At 38.0% G+C, this 22,159-nt stretch overlaps 1 protein-coding gene across 5 annotated transcripts in view; it reads right to left on the reverse strand.

The window, feature by feature from the left end:
* pou2f2a (POU class 2 homeobox 2a) overlaps positions 1 to 9,519 on the reverse strand; it is a 39,621-nt gene extending 30,102 nt beyond the window's left edge. For all 5 annotated transcript variants that reach the window (XM_057340844.1, XM_057340843.1, XM_057340841.1 and 2 more), the window contains exon 1: positions 8,235 to 9,519. In XM_057340844.1, coding sequence (XP_057196827.1) covers positions 8,235 to 8,334 — 100 coding nt within the window. In that variant the 5' untranslated portion in view covers positions 8,335 to 9,519. The remainder of the gene's footprint in view (positions 1 to 8,234) is intronic.
* Positions 9,520 to 22,159: the final 12,640 nt, after the last annotated feature.

The following is a 22,159-nucleotide window of genomic DNA, read 5'->3' on the forward strand; positions in this document are numbered from 1 at the left end:
TGAAGTTGAAAATTCTGCCATTTACTCACCCTCTTGTCATTTCAAACCTGTATGACTTTATTTCATCTGCAGAACACAAAGGAAGATATTTGGAAGAATGTTGGTACCCATTGACTTGAATTGCATGGTTTTGTGTCTATGTCGATGGGTACCGCCATTGTCCGGTTACCAATATTCTCTAAAATATCTTCTTTTGTGTTCTTCGGATTAAATAAAGTCATACAGGTTTGAAATGACAAGAGGGGGAGTAAATGATGACAGAATTTTCATTTTTGGGGGAATTATCCCTAGTCAAACTCAACTTTGTCGTATAGCCAAAACCTAAACATGATGAAGAATCTTTAGTTTGGCAATCTTTAGGCAGTAATCTCAGTACAGCGCTCTCTCTGTCCTCCCTAAACTTTCGCTTCGCTTCGTAGGAGCTTTTAAGGTTCGTTAAAACTTACAAAAATGACAGATTCTGCTATCAGCCGCAAGACAGCCGTGTAAAAAACATCCAACTAGTTCCAGAACCATCCAAATGTGAATTTACAGATGCTTATCCACTCGGGTGCAAGTGTCCGCGGTGGGCACGCGAGATAGAGTAAGCAGAGAAATCTCGACCCGACATGTTCTCATTTATACTGATAGGAGTATCTGACTCCACAATACTATTGCAGCATTGTTGAGTAAATGGTGTGCTACCCCCACCTTCTACCCGCTAGGTTGAGTCTTTAACCTTGACCTCTCGTGCCTCCAGTAATGAAGTCACCCCCCCGTCCCCCCCGCTACTACCCTCCCCTTTTATATCTGCCCCCAGCTCTGCTGTCCAGAGCTCCTCTCATTCATAGTAAACACTATTGATTTTTCAGCACAGAGAGTAAAAAAGCCATGAATTTTAATGCTACTATCTGTCCCTCGCCTTAGCTCTCTCTCTTTCTATTTGTCATCTTTTCCTCTCATCCGTTTTGCCTCCATCCCTTCATCCCATCTTCTCTTGTGCTAAATGTGAGGGAGAGTTGAAGCAAGTGTGTGTTTGGTCGGCTATAAAGTTTGACTATGTGCGTGTGTGTGTGTGTGTGTGTGCGTGTGTAAGAAGCGCTAATGCTCTCCCCTCTTTCACCCTCTGTGACTGAGACCGATTGATTTTGCTATAAGCAGCGTTGAGGCTATGACAGGCCAGTAGCGACAGACAGCAAAGCTCATCGACGGCCAATAAACACAGAAACAAATCTCCTTAAAAATCCCTCTGTCTTGGAACAGTGGGGCGGGAGAGAACAAAAGAGAGCGACAGAGGATAGAGGAAAAGCCTTTATAACTTTCTTAAGAAACATCATTAAACATTCTGTATCATCATATCATATAAAAAACAACTTTACTGTTCAAAACAAAGAATGACAATAGGGTTTATGCACACGGCATCTCTGCCAGCTACCTTCCGCTCTCATAGCACTAAGGGGATTTTTCAGATCTTCACCAAGTGATAACGATGTGTTTAGTAAGAAAATTTTCAAATTTCGGCAAACCGACAGCACTATGGGGAAGCATTGTTAAGTGCCTCTGTGATCATGCCTCTAGTAAGTGCAAAAGTTCACTTTGCTTTTTTTCATATTTGTTGATGTAGCTTGAAATGGATAGCCTGAAGTGCTTCTCCTTTTTGATTGTCGACGTATGGCGAAGTGTTTGAATAATTAGACTCACGTTGTTGATCATAATCCTATGTGCATCCTGAAGAGAAATATGGCACCGGATGTTACAGAGCTGGCAGAGATTTTAGCGGAAGGATGTCATCGCTCCGTGTGCATATACCCCATTGAGACCTCTCTACTAGACATCAATGAGATTTAGTTCTGAGACCAGACCTTATTTGTTTCAAGAGAGATCTGTCTCAAACTATGCTCAGAGTCTATTTCAGGAGAAACATCTGAGACAACATTAATATTTAAAAGAAATATAACTGAAAACTTTATTAAGAGCTGTAAAGAAGCAACCTCTGAGCGATAACAAATTCCTCTGCTTGGACACATGGGAGCACCGTTTACGAGGGAATGATTTAGAAACCAAATTATTGTCTGGAATGAACATCTCATTCCTCGTAAAATCTGCAACCCAATATATTTTTATGACTGTAATCATTTTTGCCATGTTGCCTGTGCTTTCATATCACCTCATATTCATTCCACACAAGATGAATATGAGGTTAATCAGTCGTGATCCAGCGTTCCCGCTTTAATGTCCACCTGTATCATCATGTGCATGAGACTCTGTATATTTGTACTGGCTCATTTTTAAGTGAAGGTACATGATTTGCTCTTAAACTGATGAGAAAATAATGCATACTAGATATAAATGTAGAGTAATTTGATGCAATATGCATTTTATGTAGTCAGGTGCAAAGAACAAATTGGCAAGCCACATATTGATCGATAAGCCCGGACTGAAGGAAACCCTTTTAACAGGGTCCCTGTCTGGGGATTCGGAGTCTGTCCCCCCCACACCTTAATTTGATTGATGATCATACTTGTCACTCAAGGCAGCATGTGGCCAATTACAAGATTTCTGTGGGGAGGTGGCTGGTGGTTTCGGCTCGCGTTGTCAGTTAAAAATACCCTGTGCATGTGCTACTATTAATGTTTTTAAAATTTCACAATCATTAACAGTAATGGACGCAAAGCAACCTGAATAAAACAAGAAAAATTTAAAAACAAAGAGCAAAGATGAAACATAAATATGCTCTGCAAAATGAACGAAACATGACCATGACGGTAAAAAAGGAAGAAGTCATCCACTCACCTTCCTCTTTCAATAAAAGCAGACTTCTGGTATAAACCATCAGCACAGTGGGCCACTACAATGTACTCCACATCAAATCTAAATATTATCGATCATAGTATCTGCAAATTTAGATTTGTATTAAGTTAGAAACATGTTTTAAATAAAAGATTTGAGAGAATATTTATGATTAATAAACAAACTTATCCCATGACATAAATCACAATTAATAAAGGAACATCAAAAGCAAAACACAACTATCACATACACCTTGAAAGACAGCCACTAAACCCTATATAGCGTGAATGGCCGGCCTTTATCATCATAAATCTTAAATGAGATGGAGGAAGAGAACAGATTTAGGTCTCCGGCTTGTTCATGAAGAGTGAAGGTCATAATCAAGCTGCAAGCTTTTATTACAAATTCTTTATTATCTAAATGTGTGCTGCACACATAAACCAGCTGCTCCAATGCCAAACGACATGGTTTATAAAAGTTTATAACTGTGTGTCAATCCAGCGATTTTTCCTACGTGTCTTTCCTGATAATCTCTCAGTACATTGGTTTGAAAAACCCAGTCAGTAAACTTTCTACGGGACTGTCATTTCCAACATCAATCCGTCCATTCTTGTCTATTTATCTTCCTCTTTCAGTCCACCCTTCACTCTACATTTTCCACCCTTTTCAATCCATCTACAAACAACAATTTAACAATCTCTCTCTCCATCTCTGACAAATGCGGCCATAAGCGAGCAAATGCACACGTGCAGCCGGATAATCACACCAAATTAACACAGCGGTGCAGAATCCACGTGAGCCGCTTTAGAGTGCTGGTGTGCTTGTGGGGGGTGTATTGTCCAGGTGCTCTATCACAGATGTGTTGATTAAGAACCTGCCTGTAGTGTACACTTGAACAATGAACACTTCTATTCCTCTGCCTTCATGTGGCCACCTACATCACCAGAGTGTGTTTTTGTATGAGAAAGACTGAGGGAAATAAAGGCAGCAAGAGCGGTTCAGAGCAATAAACAGATTTGCATTTCTTTATTACTGTGCGCCGCCAAGAGCGTCAAAGTAGCCGGAAGTCATTCATTTTCAATGTGAGTTGGCGGCGAGGAGCGGCGCGGCGCGTCTTCGCCGTTGAGGGCGTCAAGGAGAATTGAAATCAGGTCAACTTTATGGTAATGAGCTATGACGCGGTTCGGCGGCAACCAATCGGAACGTAGAAGTCCATCGCTTGAGATGATTCCAGAGAAAGCAGCCCTGTAAACTTTGGTTCCGACCACATTAGTTCCCAAGCAAAATGGAGAAGTTGATAATTGCTGTGGCGGGTTTCTCAATCCTATACGACGCGTCCCTGTTTGCGTACAGGGACATAAATAAAAAATGATGCGTGGACCAAGGTGTCTGAGATTGTTTGTGTTCCTGGTGAGTTGCTGATGATGTGCATTAACGTTATACATTTTCTTTAAATAAGCGGGAATTTCATGAGCGCAAGAGCATGCAAAACAGTGTTACTGCTGCAGAATATTTGACCAACTGCATTAAAGCTAACGTTACACTTCGACCAGGAGAGTTTGTAATGTAGGTTGCACACAAATTGATGTTAATTAAAGACCAAGGCTAGTAAATGTCTCCTATAATGTTGAAATTAGACTAGCACTTAACCATGAACACAAAAGCCACACCACACAAATGGCTTTTAATTGGTTTATTTCGTTAGCAAACGTGTAACTACAATAAAGTTCTTTCCACCGATCAATTTCTTGTGGTCAGTCTGCACAAGATCAACAAGCTTGTTTGCTTGCGGCCCCTTAAAATACAAGATAAGATTTCGATCTACGTCAGAGCGTCAGCGCGCCCAAGACTCTTTCTACAGCGTTGTTGGCAGGGTGGCCAGAGCGATTTTTGACGCTCTCGACGGCGGTGTTCTGAACGCACAGTTATACTCTCTGGTATTCACAAGTACACACTACAAGGTAATCAGGGCGATTTTGGGCTGAGTTCTCCTCTTTTCACAATAACATCCCGATTATCTTGATGGGTCTACAGATTTTCCTGTGGTGTGAGGTGTGTTAAGAATTATGGAATCTGCTCAGAAGAACATTGTGGCCACACCAATCTCAAATCACAAATATCAAATATTTATAATCCCAAGGACAAACGCACATGCAGTCTGTAGATTGTCACGTGGAAAAAAGCAATACCCAATCAGAAAGTGTAAAATCTATGTTCACGCCATCTTAACTTCATCCAAGCCTCCTTCTCTTCTCTTGGGAATTTTTCTTAAAAAGCAGTCCAAACACTTGTATCCCCTTGCTCTGCTATGTATGTTTATTTCTTCTCGTCCACCATGTTTGATTAATCTAAAGTGATTTGTGGTGTTCTGTTTTACACTATAGGAACTGTTAAATCGTGTTATTGGTTTTCTCACATTATGATGAAATATGTGCTCCAGACAGCACCGATCACAATTCAGTATGCAAATATCATGATGACGTCATTATTTAAAACTCTTATTTATATAATAAGATATAAATGGATATAATATGTAAATATAGTAGGGCTGTCAAACGATTAATCGCGATTAATCGCATCCAGAATAAAGGTTTGTGTTTACATAAAATATATCTGTATGGTGCATATTTATTTTGTATTTATAAACACAAAACATACACAATATTTAGGAAATATTTAAATGTATTCATTTATATTTACCAATAATTGAAATTCTAAATAAACGTTTAATAATTGTTATATGTTATATCTTTCTTAAAAAAATGCATTTATGTGTACAGTATGTGTTCATAAATACAAAATGAATTAGCACAGTACACCGACATAAATTACGTAAACACAAACTTTTATTCTGGATGCGATTAATCACGATTAATCGTTTGACAGCCCTAAAATATAGCAATCAAATATGAAGTCTATACATTAAGCGGTTTCTATGGTTAAATATAGACCAGACTCGAGGTGTCTCTCTAATTGTATACACTACAGTACACAGACATACAATCACACAAGTGTGTGTATAACTGTGTGTGTGTGTGTGCTGGGACTGGTCGCTGGGGGGAAGAAGGTTAACTATAGGGAATTCTTTACTGAGTTCCATCTCTCAGCAGTGCTAATGAGTGGAAGGGTATCATCAGTTTTAATACACCATAGAAGGTCAACCAACACGCATGAACACACACTTCTCTAATGTTGAAACTAACCGTGCAGCCAGAAGACCTGTGGGAGTACAGTCACTAAATAAACATTAGGATAACATAGCATATCAATCAGAGTAAGATGAGGACAGAGAGAGAGAGAGAGAGAGAAAGAGACATAGCAAAATGTGGTTGAACATTCCGTATTGACATCTTCCTTATACCTATTGATTTCCCATTATGTTACAAATAAACCCAAGCTGACATTTTGTCATTGGCAATCATCTTAACACCAGGACTCCTCCTGATCTATAAACACTCACGCACACTCTCTTACTCTTGCTCCCAAACACACAAGTTTTAGCTGCAAAAGGTCCTTGTGAGGATGTAGAGTCAATATTAAGGAAATATGTTTCATTTTATTGCTGCTATTTTAAATGAATTCCATTACTGACAACTGGCATCTTGATTTTGAATCTTAAAATCAATAAGACAATTAATTTTAGCACTTTGGAGTTTGATCTTAATTGATTCAACTCAATAGACTAGATCTGTCCCTCTTGATACAGCTAAAAATGATTAAAAACCGAAGACTTCCATAAAATGTTTTTTTCATCCTACAGGACCGGTCTGATACCATTCAAAAAATATTAATGGAGCTGTTAATGCCATAACTCCCGAGACCTCTTTCAGCATCTTGATCAGCTTCTTTGCTTCTGTGTGCACAGTTCCACTATTTATGACAAAATGTTTAATAGCTGTATACATTTCTAACTTTAAAAAATCACATAGGCCTACTGTACTACTCATGAATCGTTCTTGGGCACACTTAGGCAAACTATCACACCCACCCCTCATCTGCATTGAAAATAGTGTAAGAAATAAATAATTAAAAACATACAAAATTTACAATCTTTCTTATCTCTCATCACTAATGATCGAGACAAGCGTGTCCATACAAGCTGAAGATCACCTCTCCCGCTCAAACTTGGTTTTCCATACTCATTCTCATTTTTCACTGTCATCTGCGCCTACTTTCCTTTAGTGCTCCACAGCTTTTTCTTTTTTTCTGCCCTCTTTTTATCTTCTTTTGACACTTGCTATTTTTCAGCAAAAGGGGCATGAAACTCCACCACTTCTCCCCTGGCCCTGTTAATCTCTGAGGGGAAGTGCCTCATTAGTCCTTCCCTTTAGCCTGTATCATTCTGCAGGTCCACAGAAAACCTGGTTATGCAAATTATGAGGATGATTAAAAAATTGATCAACTAACAATTAACAACTAACCATGGTTAGGTTAAAATATGAGGCATTGCTTTAGAAACACCTCCCATATTCTGAATTAACGCAATTTACACCTTCTAAGCTTTGTTTCACAACCACACAAAGATAAAGGATCTCACATGCATATAAGCTTTGTTCTCTATAAAATAACGGAACATTTTCAGACCTCCCTCACGTTCTACTTTTACATTCACAGAAAACATATAGCAGCATTATGTTTATACTTGTGCCTCTTCAACGCAAGCGAAATTCAGGCTACACCCATCTACTCCCACTCGACCCCCCGCCCTCCACCCGTCTCCGCGTCCTTCTCTGTTTTCATCTGTCTACGGAGCATCCGTACTACCGGCAAGTTCCCGCAATAGAAACAATCACGGAAACGTTAGATCATTTTTTGCTGGTTGCCATTCTCCAATTGCAACGATACACTCACGTTATACACAAAATAATGTATGTGGTCTTTTAATCTAAAGCACTTCTAATCGATCTCACGTGTACTGTTTACCATCACACTACAAATTCAGATTTGTAAAGCAAACATAAAATGTAAAACGGAATAAATGTTCATTTCTTTGTTTCGTCGCAATCCATCCTCCTCTATTTTAGCAGCTCTGATTCTCTCCTCTCTCCCCTCGATCCGCCGGCCCCGGAATCGATCTCCGCAGGATCGATAAGTTGGCATGAATATTCCCAGCTCACCGCGAGTTTAGTTCGGGGGAGACGGAGGCAGAGGCAGAGGCGAGAGGAGGAGACGGACGGGTGCGGAGGCTTGGAAAAACTAACCCACCGAACGCGAGACTGGAATATTGATCGGGAAACACCTTAATAAAACAAAACCGACAGCATTTTAAAGGCGCGACGGTGCGGCTTCGTTGAAGACAGTTCTGCCATTTACAAACTTGAATTGGGCGAAAGAACGCGGGAAATAAACGGAGGATGTTTCATTCACACGATGGATAGGCCCCTGAGTGAAACGAAGAGAGGTTTCCCCGAGCTTGCGGTTATGGTGTGAAGGGAATGGGATGGTTATGATGGAAGAAGGCTTACCGGAGTGAGAGCGGAGAGCCAGCGGGGACCTGAGGTGCCAGGCGTGGAGATCAGAGGCGGTTCTCGGCAAAACAAACGGCACCGGCAAAGGAACAAACATGATCCTCCGTCTTCTTGACTAGTTCTTATCAGCTGTTTTCTTTTTCTCTTTTCGATATCAGCAGTAGTGTAAGAGACTTTTAACACGCTTGGCCCCGTCTGCGTTCCTGGTAGAGAGCTTTCAGACAATTCCGAGATAAAACAGGCTGATTCGTAATAGTTACTTGATATCTCGTTTATACGTAAGATTTCCAGTTACATGATATATTTTTAGCTTTTCTGTTAGCTTGTATTTACTTTTGGTCTACGTGCATAGATACCCAAATGCGCGCAGCCTGTCTGTGTTTCTCCAGCGCGCACACAGGCGGATAGACTGAATAGAACAAGACAAACGTGGGTTATTTTATCTTCACTCTTACTTTAATGCTTGTCTAATTGTTTTGGTATTAAGCTGCAGTATTTGGTATAATAGTTCGGTTTGGCATAATCTTTATATCTGTCACTCAAACGCGTAGATTTACTTTGCGAACGTTGAGGACTGCATATCTCCCGTGTTTCTGTCTCTGAAGAGACTTGTATGTTCAGCTGGCCTGCTTCGCCCCTAGGTCGCAGTCGCTTTAACTTTGGTTAACGTTATATATGCTTGTAAAATAAACTGACGTGTCTGCATTTGTTGTAATAAAGACAAGATTTCACACCCTGACTCTAAACGTACAAAAGACAGCGGATATTGTGTTATTACTTGGGTATAGGTGCATTTTTTGGTGAATTTATTTGGTCTAGCTCTACTATAGCTCTCTTCCTTGTTCTAGCAGCTACAGGCTACACATTCATTCACGCAAAGTCACTAAACGTGTGTTAAAATGGCATTGCTTTCGCTCGTTGAAAAAAAATCCATACAAAAATAAGGCAACTCAACGTGCTCGCCGGATTCGCCCCTCCTCTCGCGCACCTTGTCACAAGCCAGTAATTAAAACGCAATCGATATATAAATAACTAAATAAGGCAAACAAACAAATAAAGCACGTAAGCATCGGGGGAAAGAGCTCGTTACGTTGCCGGGTTTTAAGATCACTTGCCTATCCTTTCGTCCATCCGCCTGCGTGTTTTGCTCTGTCTGCTTGTTCCCGTTATTTGGGAACCCCAATAGCTCACTCGTGCACGCTCTCCTCCCATACGCTCGCGCGCTCTGATTCCACGCTGCCTGCAACATTGAAGCGCAAGCGGAGCCGTTACAACTCTCACATCACCGCCACCCCACCCCCACCCTCTCTCTCCCTCTCCCTCTCCCTCTCCCTCTCTCTCGCTCTCTCTCATCCTAACGGTTCCGTGCCCGAGTCCACCGAAAGGTAAAATCCCACACAGATACCAACAACCCTGACTCACCTAATACATTATAACACCGGATGTTCGTTAAACCGCACACCACTCATTATCGTAGAAAAATAATTTACGCATAGTTTATTCATAAAACGAAAGACGTTTTGATTTTTGAACACACCTAAAATTGTCGTCGTAGATAATGCATGTTATTTTATTTATTTGACCAATGTGTGGAGCACAACGTGCTGGCTTTTATGAGAGCCGGTGTATTAGGAAATCTCGCCGTGCCAGCAAACCTCCCGGGGGCCTTAATCAGCGAACGCTAGCGGCTTCTCTTCCTACCGCCAATTCATCACGCCCTGTCAATTACAAAGCATGCTGCGGCGCACTTACACACAAGATTATTGTCAATATAGATTTTTAAATAGAAAAATCTATACGCTAAACACTCCAATCGATAAGAGTGAATCGATTTCACTAAGCAGCAGAACTCTGTGAGCTCAGACTCAGTCTAGGCAATGACGAACGAACTGTCCTCGCAAACACAAATGTTGCATTTTGGATTTTAATTAAAACGGACACAAAAACTGCTGTACACAACTAAAGAGATGTTTCTTTATTGTTACACTTGCACTGTTATTGTTGTTGTTGTTTAACACATGATGCTGTTCAGTTTTATGGGTGTCTCTGACTGCAACAAAAATGTCCTCCCTCCACATTTTATTCATTAGAAAGATGTGTTTTTATTGTCCATCTCCTTTTCTTGCATCTCGCTGTTGACAGATGACATCCGCCGGTCAAGTGAAAGAGATGAAAAGAAGGAGAAGTGACCAGTTGTCCCTCACGTACCCCCTTGACGCAATGAGGTAACGGGCGCTCGGCCCCTCCCTCAAGCACTCCTTTCAGACAAAAGCAATTATTTCTTGTAGAATATAGTGTGGTTGTGCGCATCTAAGAGAAGGAGAGCGGGACTGGAGGGAAAGAGAGTGCGAAATTGAGGGAGAGGAAAATAAGATGGTGTTGGAAGGATAGGGATCAGCTAACACCTCTTTCCTAACTGTGCTCTCTCCTCAGCCACACATAACTATCCCATTGTTCCTGTTTGTGTGACGTCTTGGAGACAGAAATAAGAAAAGCTGCTTTCATACGCACTTTAGATTTATCATAAAACAGATGCAAGCCCACAAGTAAAATAACCAGTTATTCTAATATCCATATATCTGACCCAAGTATAACAGGCATAAAAACATTTACTGTTACTTTATGTTATTTTAATCTTTGTAGTAATTGGTTTTAACACCTAATGAAGAATTTTTTAAATGAACACATGCCCTGTGAACAGTGTTGGGTGTAACTAGTTACTAAGTAATTAGTTACTGTAATTTAATTACTTTTCCCTTGAAAAAGTAAAGTAAGGGATTACTCTTATTTTTTCTGTAATTTAATTACAGTTACTTCTGATGTAATTAAACTAAATACTTTGTGTAATATATGTGTGTGCAATAGTGGAATTGACATCAAAATTCAAAGTCTAACTTAAAAATCTGTGCTTTAATGTATAATTCTCACATTTGTAATTAATAAGAGTACTTTATGTAGTTTGATATTATTTATTTGAATGAATTAAAAGAGCCGTTTCATGCCTATCCTTGAGTCACTGAAGTAATCAAGGTTGATGTAGGATATAGAAAGTAATTAGTAATAAGTAATTAAATAATTTTTGAAGAGAGTAACTTGTACAGTAATCTTATTACACTATTGAATATGTAATTAGTAACTAGTAATTCATTACTTTTTCAGAGTAACTTACCCAACAATGCCTGTGAATATGTAACCCAGTGCCTCGAAAATGGACAAAGCAGTTGTTTTGCCATTTTGCCTAATGCTAATAAACAGTTTTTCTATAGCTGTTACCTGTCTTTAAAAGAGCAGTGACAGCTTTAGATTTTCAGATCAGTCTACATGAGTGTGAAATGAAACGCATGCATGATTAATGCTGCCGTGTTTGTTATTGATTATTATTACGCAGCTCGTTGGAATGCTTGATTCTGATTGGCCAGTCGCGACATTTGCAGGTTGAGGTTCGTTATTCCCAGATAACAACCTCTTAAAACTAATAACACACGGTAACCAGGATGCAGCAAATCATCTTGACAGGTTTTTTGACAAATTAAATATGTCTTTTAATAACATATATAACATTATATTTACAAATGATTAAACCAAATTGCCTGTTTGTGACATTTGAACGTCGTTTACATTAAAATCGAAAGTAAACGGCTTTTCTTCGCGGAAGGTCTGCATTCGGTAAAAATTAGCTATTAAAATATTTCAAATTCACATTTCATGTCTATTTTTTTCTCATGTGGCAAGTAGCCGTGTAATAAGCGGGATAATGTACAAGCAGCCGGCTGTTATCGCAAAAATAAGCCACTTCAGGGGCTTCGCGTGGGGTCCTGATCACACTGTCGGGGCTTATTTCTGCGATAACAACCGGCTGCCTGTACATTATCCCTTAACTGTCACGCCTTCACAACTATAGAAATATTCTGTGCGTATGGTATGTGCACTGAAAATAATAAATTCTCATAGGGTGTAATACACATTATCTAGACAAAGACATATAGCAGAGGGGAAAGTATGATTAATATAACAGAGGAAAAGAACAGGCTGTGAGAATGTATAAATGAAAAAGCAAAGAATGAGGATTTTGTGTGTGTGCGCGTGTGAATGACGGTTGCTTCTAAACAATGACATTAAGTTGACGAATGGGAAAATCATATTAGATTTTCTTCAACAATACAATAGTTTAATCAATAGTATCTGATACATCCAGCAACACATTGACTGTCATCTCTCTTTGTCATGCACAAATGCAGTTATTGATCTGTTTTTATTGCTGTCATATACACACACAATCTCGTTTTTGAGCATGGTTTTCTATCTGAATGAGTGTTTATAAGTATGCTCAATGTACACATAAAAATTCACACCCACAAACACACGCGCGCTCACTCATTCTTTTTTATTTCAGTTTAGAGCAGAAAAGCAGATCCATCTGAAGCCTCTGTTCTTTCTTTACACGTTGCCTCTTTTATTAGTTTTTATGAACTCCCTCTCCCCCTTTCTCCTTCTCTGCCTCTGTCAGTACTCTCAATAATCAATGCTGATATATTGCCAATATCCCAGCGAGTCCCCTGTGCCATCCCTCACTGCTCCTCCTTTATTGTGGGAGATCGGTCCAAAAATAATGATATTTATTAGATATATTTATTATCCTCACCATTGCTGCAGTGCTCGTGCGATGTGCCACAATACGCTTTGGGGTTCCTTCCTAAACCTCAACCCAGAGCTGCAATTCTTAAAGGAATCGTGGGTACATTGATCAGAGCTAAGGCACTAAATTTGATTTCCTCATTTCTTTTTACTTTTGACTGCATCATTTTTATGTTTTTCACCGGATATATAATTTAGGGCTGCTTTAGCTCTTGTGGCGTATAGAGAGATTTACCGAGGAGAGCTACAGCCTCACGGCTAAGTCCTAAGGCAGCCCCCCACGAACCCCCCCAAACCCAAGGCCTCCAGACGTTAATCTACACCTCCCTTCCTCATCACTTCTCCTATCGATTTCCTCTTTCTCTCTTCCTCCTGCCGCTCTCTCTCTCGCTCTCTCTCTCTCTAGCACACAGCAGGTGCTGCTAACTCATTGGTCAGCAGAAGCAGAAGAGAATCTGGCTACAATGGAAGATCAGCGACCGCACAACAGAAAAAGAAATAGATGAAAACATAAATAAACAAATACGTAAATAAGAGAACAGTAAACAGCGACAAAAGAAAGGCACGCCCATCCCTTCAGCTTGACAGCAAGGAGAAGGGGAAGTTCTGGATATATTCAAACAATGACCATGTAAACATCATTTCAATTTGACATAGAAATAGAGAAAAAGGGAAACAAAGAAGCAGACCGGTGACGTGTAACAATCATAGCAACTGCGCTTTTCACACAGCACGGTGTAGAAAAGGCGAGAAAAAGCAGAAATCAATAAAGACAATTACATCAAACCCCAGGAAAAACATTTTTACTTTAAACTAGAGGAAAATCACAATGATGATGAAAGCACTTCTGAAGAGCTCTGGAAACAGAAATGTGGGATATCTCTCAATTCTGCTGTGACTGACCACATCACAGCAAATGGACAAGATACCTTTCTATTCCCCATGAATACACACTGTTTGAGAGGACACACACACACACATTTGGTCAGGAAAGGTCTCTCAGGCTTTTCATCAGTGGTAACCCTCAGCTGTGTCCAATCACTCAGAAAATAAAGAGAAAAATCTCTTTTTCTTTCTCATTTTCTTTATATATATATATATATATATATATATATATATATATCATCACCTTCCTTTCCATCTCACTGTCTATTTTTCTTTCCTTCGTTGGGATCCTGTGAACAGGCAGATGTTGATTATTCTATAAATTCTCTGTTTATCCATTTATCTGTCCACCCCTCTATTGACTCATCACTTCTATTTCAGTGCCGTCGACTCTGTTGTGTGTGGATAAACAGTCCGTATGAGGGAATGAAAAAGAAAAGGGAGAGAGAGATTTAAACCCGAGACCAATGGGAAGTTTCAAAATCAATGCACTAACAACCAGGAAATCAATGAGGTCTAATAAGGATGCCAGTTGCTTCTGTCAAAACAATTAAGAGGTGAAGAAATGTTTAAGAAGAGTCAGGAGAGGCCTCAGTGTGAAGCCATGAGGGAGTAAGATGGAAATGAGTTTCGGGCATATTGTTAACAAGAATAATCTGCAGTTTTTCATTTGCCGTCAACACAACGATACTTCAGAATTGTCCTTAAGGACATAATGTGGTGACTGAGCAGATAGACGATGAATTGACTTTCTCACAGTGTTTTCGCAGAGTCTGTGCTGAATGACTATGAGAGGTCTGTCTTGGATGGCAGGTGAAGGTTTAAGGAGTCTGAACTGTGTTGACAGCTGAGTTCCAATAGAGATACTGTGACTGAGAGAAAAGGATGGAAAAAAGGGGCTAATTTAGGGTCAATCAATCAATACCACACACAGTCTCTCTCTCTGTCTTGTTCATTGTTGAAAGCTATCAATAAATAATCCAGCAGTTTGCCAATTGTTGAGCATACAACTAATCACATACTCACACTGACAAAGCTGCAATTAACCTATTGATTGAGAAGATGTGTTCATGTACACAGAGCGCATACAAACAAACACTCGTGGGACTGGTGTCAGTTAAAGCTCATTTCCTTGTTGTCAACCACACACATGCCTCTGTGGTTTATAGAGCGTTTGCCCAGAGCAGTCGATCCTTAATGAATTATAAATCCAGTGAATATTACCGTAATTTGAAAACACAAATGCAGGTCACTGTGATGTCTTATTTTTAAGAATTATTCTAATGTGACATTGTTCATATGATTATTAAATATGCATTGGTATTCAGTCCCTTCAAGCATAAAAGTGGTTTGTGGTAAATAATCAAAATTGTTAATTGTCTTTCTGTAAAATAGCATCAAACAAATGGGGTTGGATAAACAAGACGTTGCATATATATTTTCTTTAAAAAAAACAGTTTAAGAAGAAGAATCATAATGGGAGAAATACTTTTTTAACTGATATTTGTTTTCCGTTCAGTAGCTGAAAACAGAGTTGCACCAGTAAGAGAAGAGCTCTGCATATCAGGATGACACAAGAGTGGCCTTTACATCAAAAGAACCAAGTAAGTATGAAGATACAGAGATGACATTTCGGAAAAGATACTTTGGCCACATTAAATAGTTGGTTCGAGATTAACTAGAGATTAGGTCTGAATTAGTGAATGGTATAAAAACATTTATCGCAAATTGTACCATCTGTAACCGCATTCGGTATCATCCACTGAAATCTGTCCTGTATCTGTTCATTGTAGACTTAACAGCTCAGTCTGATATCAAAGCAAAATAACGCAAGAATAACAAAAATACACTCACAGTAATAAAAAAAACTGTTCTTGTTGTTTGTAGAGAAAGATTCATCACGTGCACATGCTCTCTGCTGTTTATTAAGATGCAAATTGAAACCCAACAATGCAATTCATGATACTGTACAATACTGTATATAGTAACTTAGTACAGTACGTGTTAATATCAACATTTACTAGGCTATCACATTTTTTAAATCAGTTGTTGTATCTGTTGACATAAGTAAATGTACAATGAACTAACATGAACAAACAATGAACTGTTGTATTTGTATTATCAAATATGCAGAGAATAAAAATAAGAATCATAAATAAATGTTTCTCATTGGTAGTTCATGTTAACTAACGCATTAATAAATGAATGAGGACTTATGGTAAAGTATTACAAAAAAATCTCGCAAATCAAAGCAAACTATTGAAAATCCATTAATTTTGGCCTAGAAAAATAATGAGCAACATTTTAAATGTTTAAATTAATTTTCAATATTTGCTAATACATAAAAATAAAAATCTAACAGAAGTACGAGCGGGAAAGCAAAGCAAGCAATTTCATGAATCTTGGGGATTGAATAAATGAATCTGGACAACAAAATCTCAACCAGATTACGTGGGCTTGATACAGTGAATCTAGAGAGGGAGAGAGTGAAATAAAAAAAAAGAGGCATTTGGTGCTGTGGGGTAGCATTCAGAGATCATTTTTCTCAAATAAGCTTCTACATCCAGTCTCTTTCATCCCTCTCCGCAAAGAGCCTTGTATTTCAGAGCTGCTCCACCTTCTCTTGCCCTCTCTCACTCTCTCATCATTTCTCCATCTCTCACACCCTTTCACACTGTACTTTTTAATGTTTGTTTTGTTTTCTTCAACAGCTTTCCCCTAATAACAAATGAGGGACCCCGAATCTAAGCTTGAGCTGTTGAAAATAAACAAGCGAGAAAAAGCAAAAAATGGCTTTCTGAAGAAACAAGCAACTTATTACAGATATTAAAGAATTTCTGAATTCTTGTCCTCACAAATGCAGACAATGTAAAACATTGTTTCAACCACACACAGGCAATTGTGTGAATTATCATTTATCTGGGACTGTATGAAACAGAGACCCTGTGGACAGACATCAAGATCATCTCGGCAGGGTCTGGTTAAAGCAGAGGCCAAGCCCCTGTCCATACCTAAATGTTGCATTATAGAGCATTGTAGACGTACTGGTGTTATAAAGGTGTTTTTCCTCTCAGTCAACCCAGACATGTTCTCTGTTATCACTAAAGTCACCTTGGAGATAATACAGGTCCATGAGATTTATTGTCACTTCTCGATCACAAATTTCTGCTCTTATCTCTTTATTTCTCTCTCTGTTTATTTGCATACAGGTTAAATATGTTTTATAGGTGTTTTTATTTTATTTTAAGAAAAACATCTCTATCTTTGGCATCATATTTTTACTTTTAGCACAGTAATGCTTTTAAGTAGTGTTTATTTTGTGGTTGTTTTTGTGTTCAGTGCATTTCTGTGAATCCTCTGAACAATGTTCATCAATCTAATGTGCATATTCATTAAATATTAATTTAGGTAAATAATGTCTATCTCGAGAAACATTTATGCAAAATATATTGTAAATAGAGTTTTGTGGCTATTTTTAACTTAAGCCATGAGAGTGATTTTTGATTAAAACAGAATATTTTATTATTATGAACATTTATCTGAAATGTTTTAACATTATAGAAACATGCTATCTAATTTTCATTGACATGAGACAGAATTTATTGACAAGCTTGATTTTACACTGTAGAACATTACCAAGTCTAAAAAGGAATATTCAAATTTAATCCATATAACCTGAAATCATTGAGATCTAAATATGCAATACATCACCATCATAAATAGCTAAATATATTTACAAGACCAAAAAACACCAGCCACCAAACATCCTTTAAATGCTTTGAGTTTTGAGAAGAATCACACTAAATTCCCCATCAAAGAGCAAATACCACTAAACAGCCCATCACTGGACGTAAAGGCCGACTGATTAGGTACCACCACAGTCCAGATAAAAGAAATGTCAGCCAAACCTGCTGTTTTCCTTCAGCGAGAGAACACACAGATACACCCTTAGATTTGTAATTGTAAAAAGAAGTAATTGTTCAAATGGGTTCCAGGACAGGGGTGTGCAGACAAGGAAAAAGAAAGAAAGGAAAGGGCAGAGGAAATAAAGGACAGAAGTGAGGTATAAGGAAGGAAGGAAGATTTCATAGCTTGGATATATTTTATGGGCAGGGACGGATTATGACTTCAAAGGGCCCCAGGGCCAGTTACCTCCAAGGCCCCCCCTCCACTATTTTTCCTGTTCTTTCCCTTAGCTGCACATTCACAGTTATAGAAAGTGAAAGTGATGATCATAAATATTCAAACCATTCTCGCTCTGAATCAAATGCATGCACTACACGCTAAAAATAATCTGAACAAGGTTTACAGAATCAAGTTATAGGAATATAATTTTCTAATATTTGTTTATTATATATTGTTTTCTCTTTACAAGTCTAATATTAGTTACACAATGCAAAATCAACAATAAGGTAAATTAAGGCATATGAGAAGCACATCCTTAATTAACTGTCAAATATTCATGTATTTAATGCATCCAATGAATAAAATTTGTCTAAGAGGCCTTGTATAGGCTATGGGACCAATATATTAAAGATAAATAATCATTTGTTTTCATTGTTTTTGGGTTTTCTGTACCAAACTGGATGGCGCAACCTGGAAGCCCAGGGCCCCCTCGGGCTCATGCACTGTCAGAATTTTTTTTCAAAATTTGTGCCTTTAGGGGTACAATGGCTTGTCACTGGGTCAGTACCCTCAAAGATACACATATTGTACCTTTCCACATGGATACCCAGACAGAAAGCAACCATTGAATCAATGTCAAAAAATAGTTGATTTGTGAATGTTAATTGCATTGAATCAATATCACTTTTGCACCAGCAATTAATGTTGAAAAAATGTTGAAATTTCAACAAATCACCATTATTGTGATCAGTGTTTGCTTCAGTTGGGCTCTTGACTCTTGAGTTTAATGTTAAGTTTTCTTTACTGTCTAACACATATGTTGTGGCAAAGAAAACTAAGATCCAATGGGATCAGAAAATGATTGTTATGATTGATCTTGCCACAACATATGTGTTAGACAGTAAAGAAAACTTAACATTACACTCAAGAGTCAAGAGCCCCTGGGCACTGGCCCCATTGGCCCGGTCAGTAACCCATCCCTGCTTATGGGTAAGTTATTTCTTACAAAATTACTTGCATACAAGTGTTCGGAATCAAGCAGTAAGAGTTTAGATTTTATAAAACAGAAATATGTGGATGGTATGCTATATATAGAAAATCAAGAAATGGATCTACAATATAGAAAGTCTGAATTACCAGGATTAAACAAAGATCACATAATTTGTAAATGCGTTTAATGGGTGGAGAAAATGCGACTTCAGAAAGCTTTCCTATAGCACAAAGGGACGACCAGACATTTTCCTGAGTCTTTTCATGTCATCTTCCTCACCCTCAGGCTTGCTTCCTCCCTCTCACTCTTGTATCCTCCCTTGGTCATTGGCTAAGATAAGTAACTAAACTAAATGTGCCAGACAGCTGGCTCTCTGCTGCCAAAGACAGGTCACATATGAAACTGCATCCCACTCATACTCCCATCATCTGCTCCTGTGGCCCTCACCCATGTACCCTGCTGGGGCTGTAAGAGTGGTCATCAGCCCTGATTCTTTACTGCCCCTTTGGTATACCCATGAAACCAGAGGTGGTGAACAACTGCAGGTGTCTAAACCTCAATCTTATGGTTAGAGGAAGTGTGTGTGAATGCCTACTGACAAGTAAGTGTGTGAAATAGAGAGGAGCTCATCTAACAGCTTAGGTTGTGAGAGCAATCTGGAGCTGGGGTGAAGAAAAAGGTCAAAGGTTATCTTTTTCTTTTGTGTTGATGTGACTGGTCTGGAGCAAACAGAGAAATAAGATACACTTAAGAAAAAAGAAATGAAAGAAAAATGCAAGTTTGATAACCAACTTGGAATCTATTTGTTTTACTATTTTGCTGTAAACAACACAAGCTATCATTTTCTATATCTTTTCAAGTCCTTCCCCCATCCTAATATAACCCCGAGGTCATGCATAAGGGCAAGGTGGTCCGTCTGGGGTTGAGTTTGAACTCTGACCCTGTTGTCTGATCAGGTTCTAAACACAAGAGCTCATTCGCAAATGGCGGGGGTGCCTCTCTGTGTATTACTGTGGTCATCTTGATTTCTTCAATAGCCCATGTAAGCAGTTATAGCAGCACAGGGCCGAACAGACTGGTCACACATTCAAACCTAGAGCAAAAGGCACAGCTGCAAAGGTTGCAGAAACCATTATAATTTATCCTTTGCTGATTTGCAGATGTGAATGTGGCCAAGGTTGTAAATAATATGAATGAATTATTCAAAACGAAATTAAAAGAATGATTCACAGAAAATGACTCAAATTGCTTTTATTTCTAACGAATAAATTATACAATATGCATCATAATTTGTTTTTTTAAATTTTGTATATACTGTAAATCAAACAAGAAAATTATATAACTTAAGCACTTTTTAGCCTATAGATGATTCTCAGAAACATGTTTGATAAAATACCGAGGTAGTGAAAAGATCAATATAGGCCTACTGACAACGAACTAAGTGGACCTAGGAATTAGGTTGAAATAAGCGTTTATTTTCTATTAACCGTTTTCCAAACACACAAAAAGCAAATAGCCTATATGAATTATACTGAATCAGCACGAAGTAAAAAAATGCATTGCAAAAAAACGTTATAAAATAACATATAGGCCTATATTAAATAGCCGAGTTAAATATTACATATATCAACAATTTTACAACAATTTTATCATGGTCTGCTTTCGATATTTTTCTATACTTTATAACGGATTTTTTTTTCTTTTGTAAGAGGAGAATTGAATAGGGCTCTCTCTCTGTCCGTTTTAATTGCACCTGTGGTCGTATGGCCTTTGACACGCGAGGTCGTGGTGTTAGACACGCAGACAGCTGCTTATTAAAAGCTCCTATTGATGCCGGACATTGCGCCAAAAAATAAGAAAATCATAATAGGCTAATAAAAGCACTAATATTTGCTTTCGGCTTTTTGAATGAGTGGTATAAATAAAATGACAGTCAAGACCTCGACGAAAATGTCGGTGACAGATTGATCAATATCGAGAGTAGCCTACCAGCAAATTCTGCAGATAACGGAAAATATCCTGCCAGAAATGTGGAGCTTTCCGCTCTCCGGGATCATAAGCACAGTTTAAATAAACGTGGAAGAGACTGAATTACACAGATTTACCGTTTTCCTTGGAGGTTTAACAATGAAGAAATAAGCCTTTTATATTCATTTGTTTTTTTAGAAGTTTTAGCTCTACTCATGTTTAGATAGTTCAAACAAAATCACAAATATCTACGGGTGTAAAAATAGATGCAAAGTTAATAAATCCAATTTAAAAGGTTTACGTCGTAAACATGCTTTCTTTCCAGCAAAACTAAGAGAATTTATAAAATGCGTTTACGATTGTTTTCGTGGATTGTGTGCTTTTCTTTTTTTCATGCTTTAAATTTATTATTCATAAATAATAGGCTTTGGATACTGCCCAAATATAAAAAACGTTCTTTAACATAATTTAATGTGCATGCAAAACAGATAAACGCTTGTATATTGTGGTCAAGCACTTGTCTTCAAGTGGAACTGTATGATGCATATATATGATAATCTAGAGCATGTTTTTGGATGTTGATTGTTTGAAAGGTTGTATTTGATTTTGACTTTTAAGTTTGTATAGTTTTTATATAGAAAGTATTACACACACTTTCCAAATATGCCTAAAGACTGATTAAAAAGAAACGTCTTATTATAAAATGAGTTCTACAGCTAAACATGAAAGAACTAAAATGGACTTAATATTCTGAAGACTTCATGCAATAATCCGTAAATAATCATTAATATATCCTATCGTTTAAAAAACGTTAATCGAAAAATTGATGATTTTTAAAAAATGTATAAATACGTAGCCTACCATAATTGGCCTATATATAACATATTATACATATTTACATGATTAAGTAAAGCTGGCTTTCAAACCACAACCTTTAATAATCAAACGTAATAATCAAAGACTTGAAAAAACACAACAAATGTTTCTATAGCCTAAATATACTCAAAATACTTGTATTTGCACAACGTCTCAACACAGTGACATTGTGTTTATAACCTGGAAACGCTGATAATTATTTGTTGATATGCATAATAAATATCCGACAATTGTTTTTTAATAATTAAGTCAAAATATGAAATCGCCAGATTACGCTCAAATGTCAAGTGTAAATCTAATTTAGATTTAGATTAGATTAGATTTAAAATACATCAGAATGCAGATTGTTGTAACGTGTTTTATAATATCAGAAAATCAATCTGCTTCTGCACGTCGTCTTTTAAATTTTGCACAGGAAATTATAGGGTAGCATATTTAAAAA

The sequence above is a fragment of the Triplophysa rosa genome, linkage group LG8, assembly GCF_024868665.1.
Source record: "Triplophysa rosa linkage group LG8, Trosa_1v2, whole genome shotgun sequence".
Lineage (NCBI taxonomy): Eukaryota > Metazoa > Chordata > Actinopteri > Cypriniformes > Nemacheilidae > Triplophysa > Triplophysa rosa.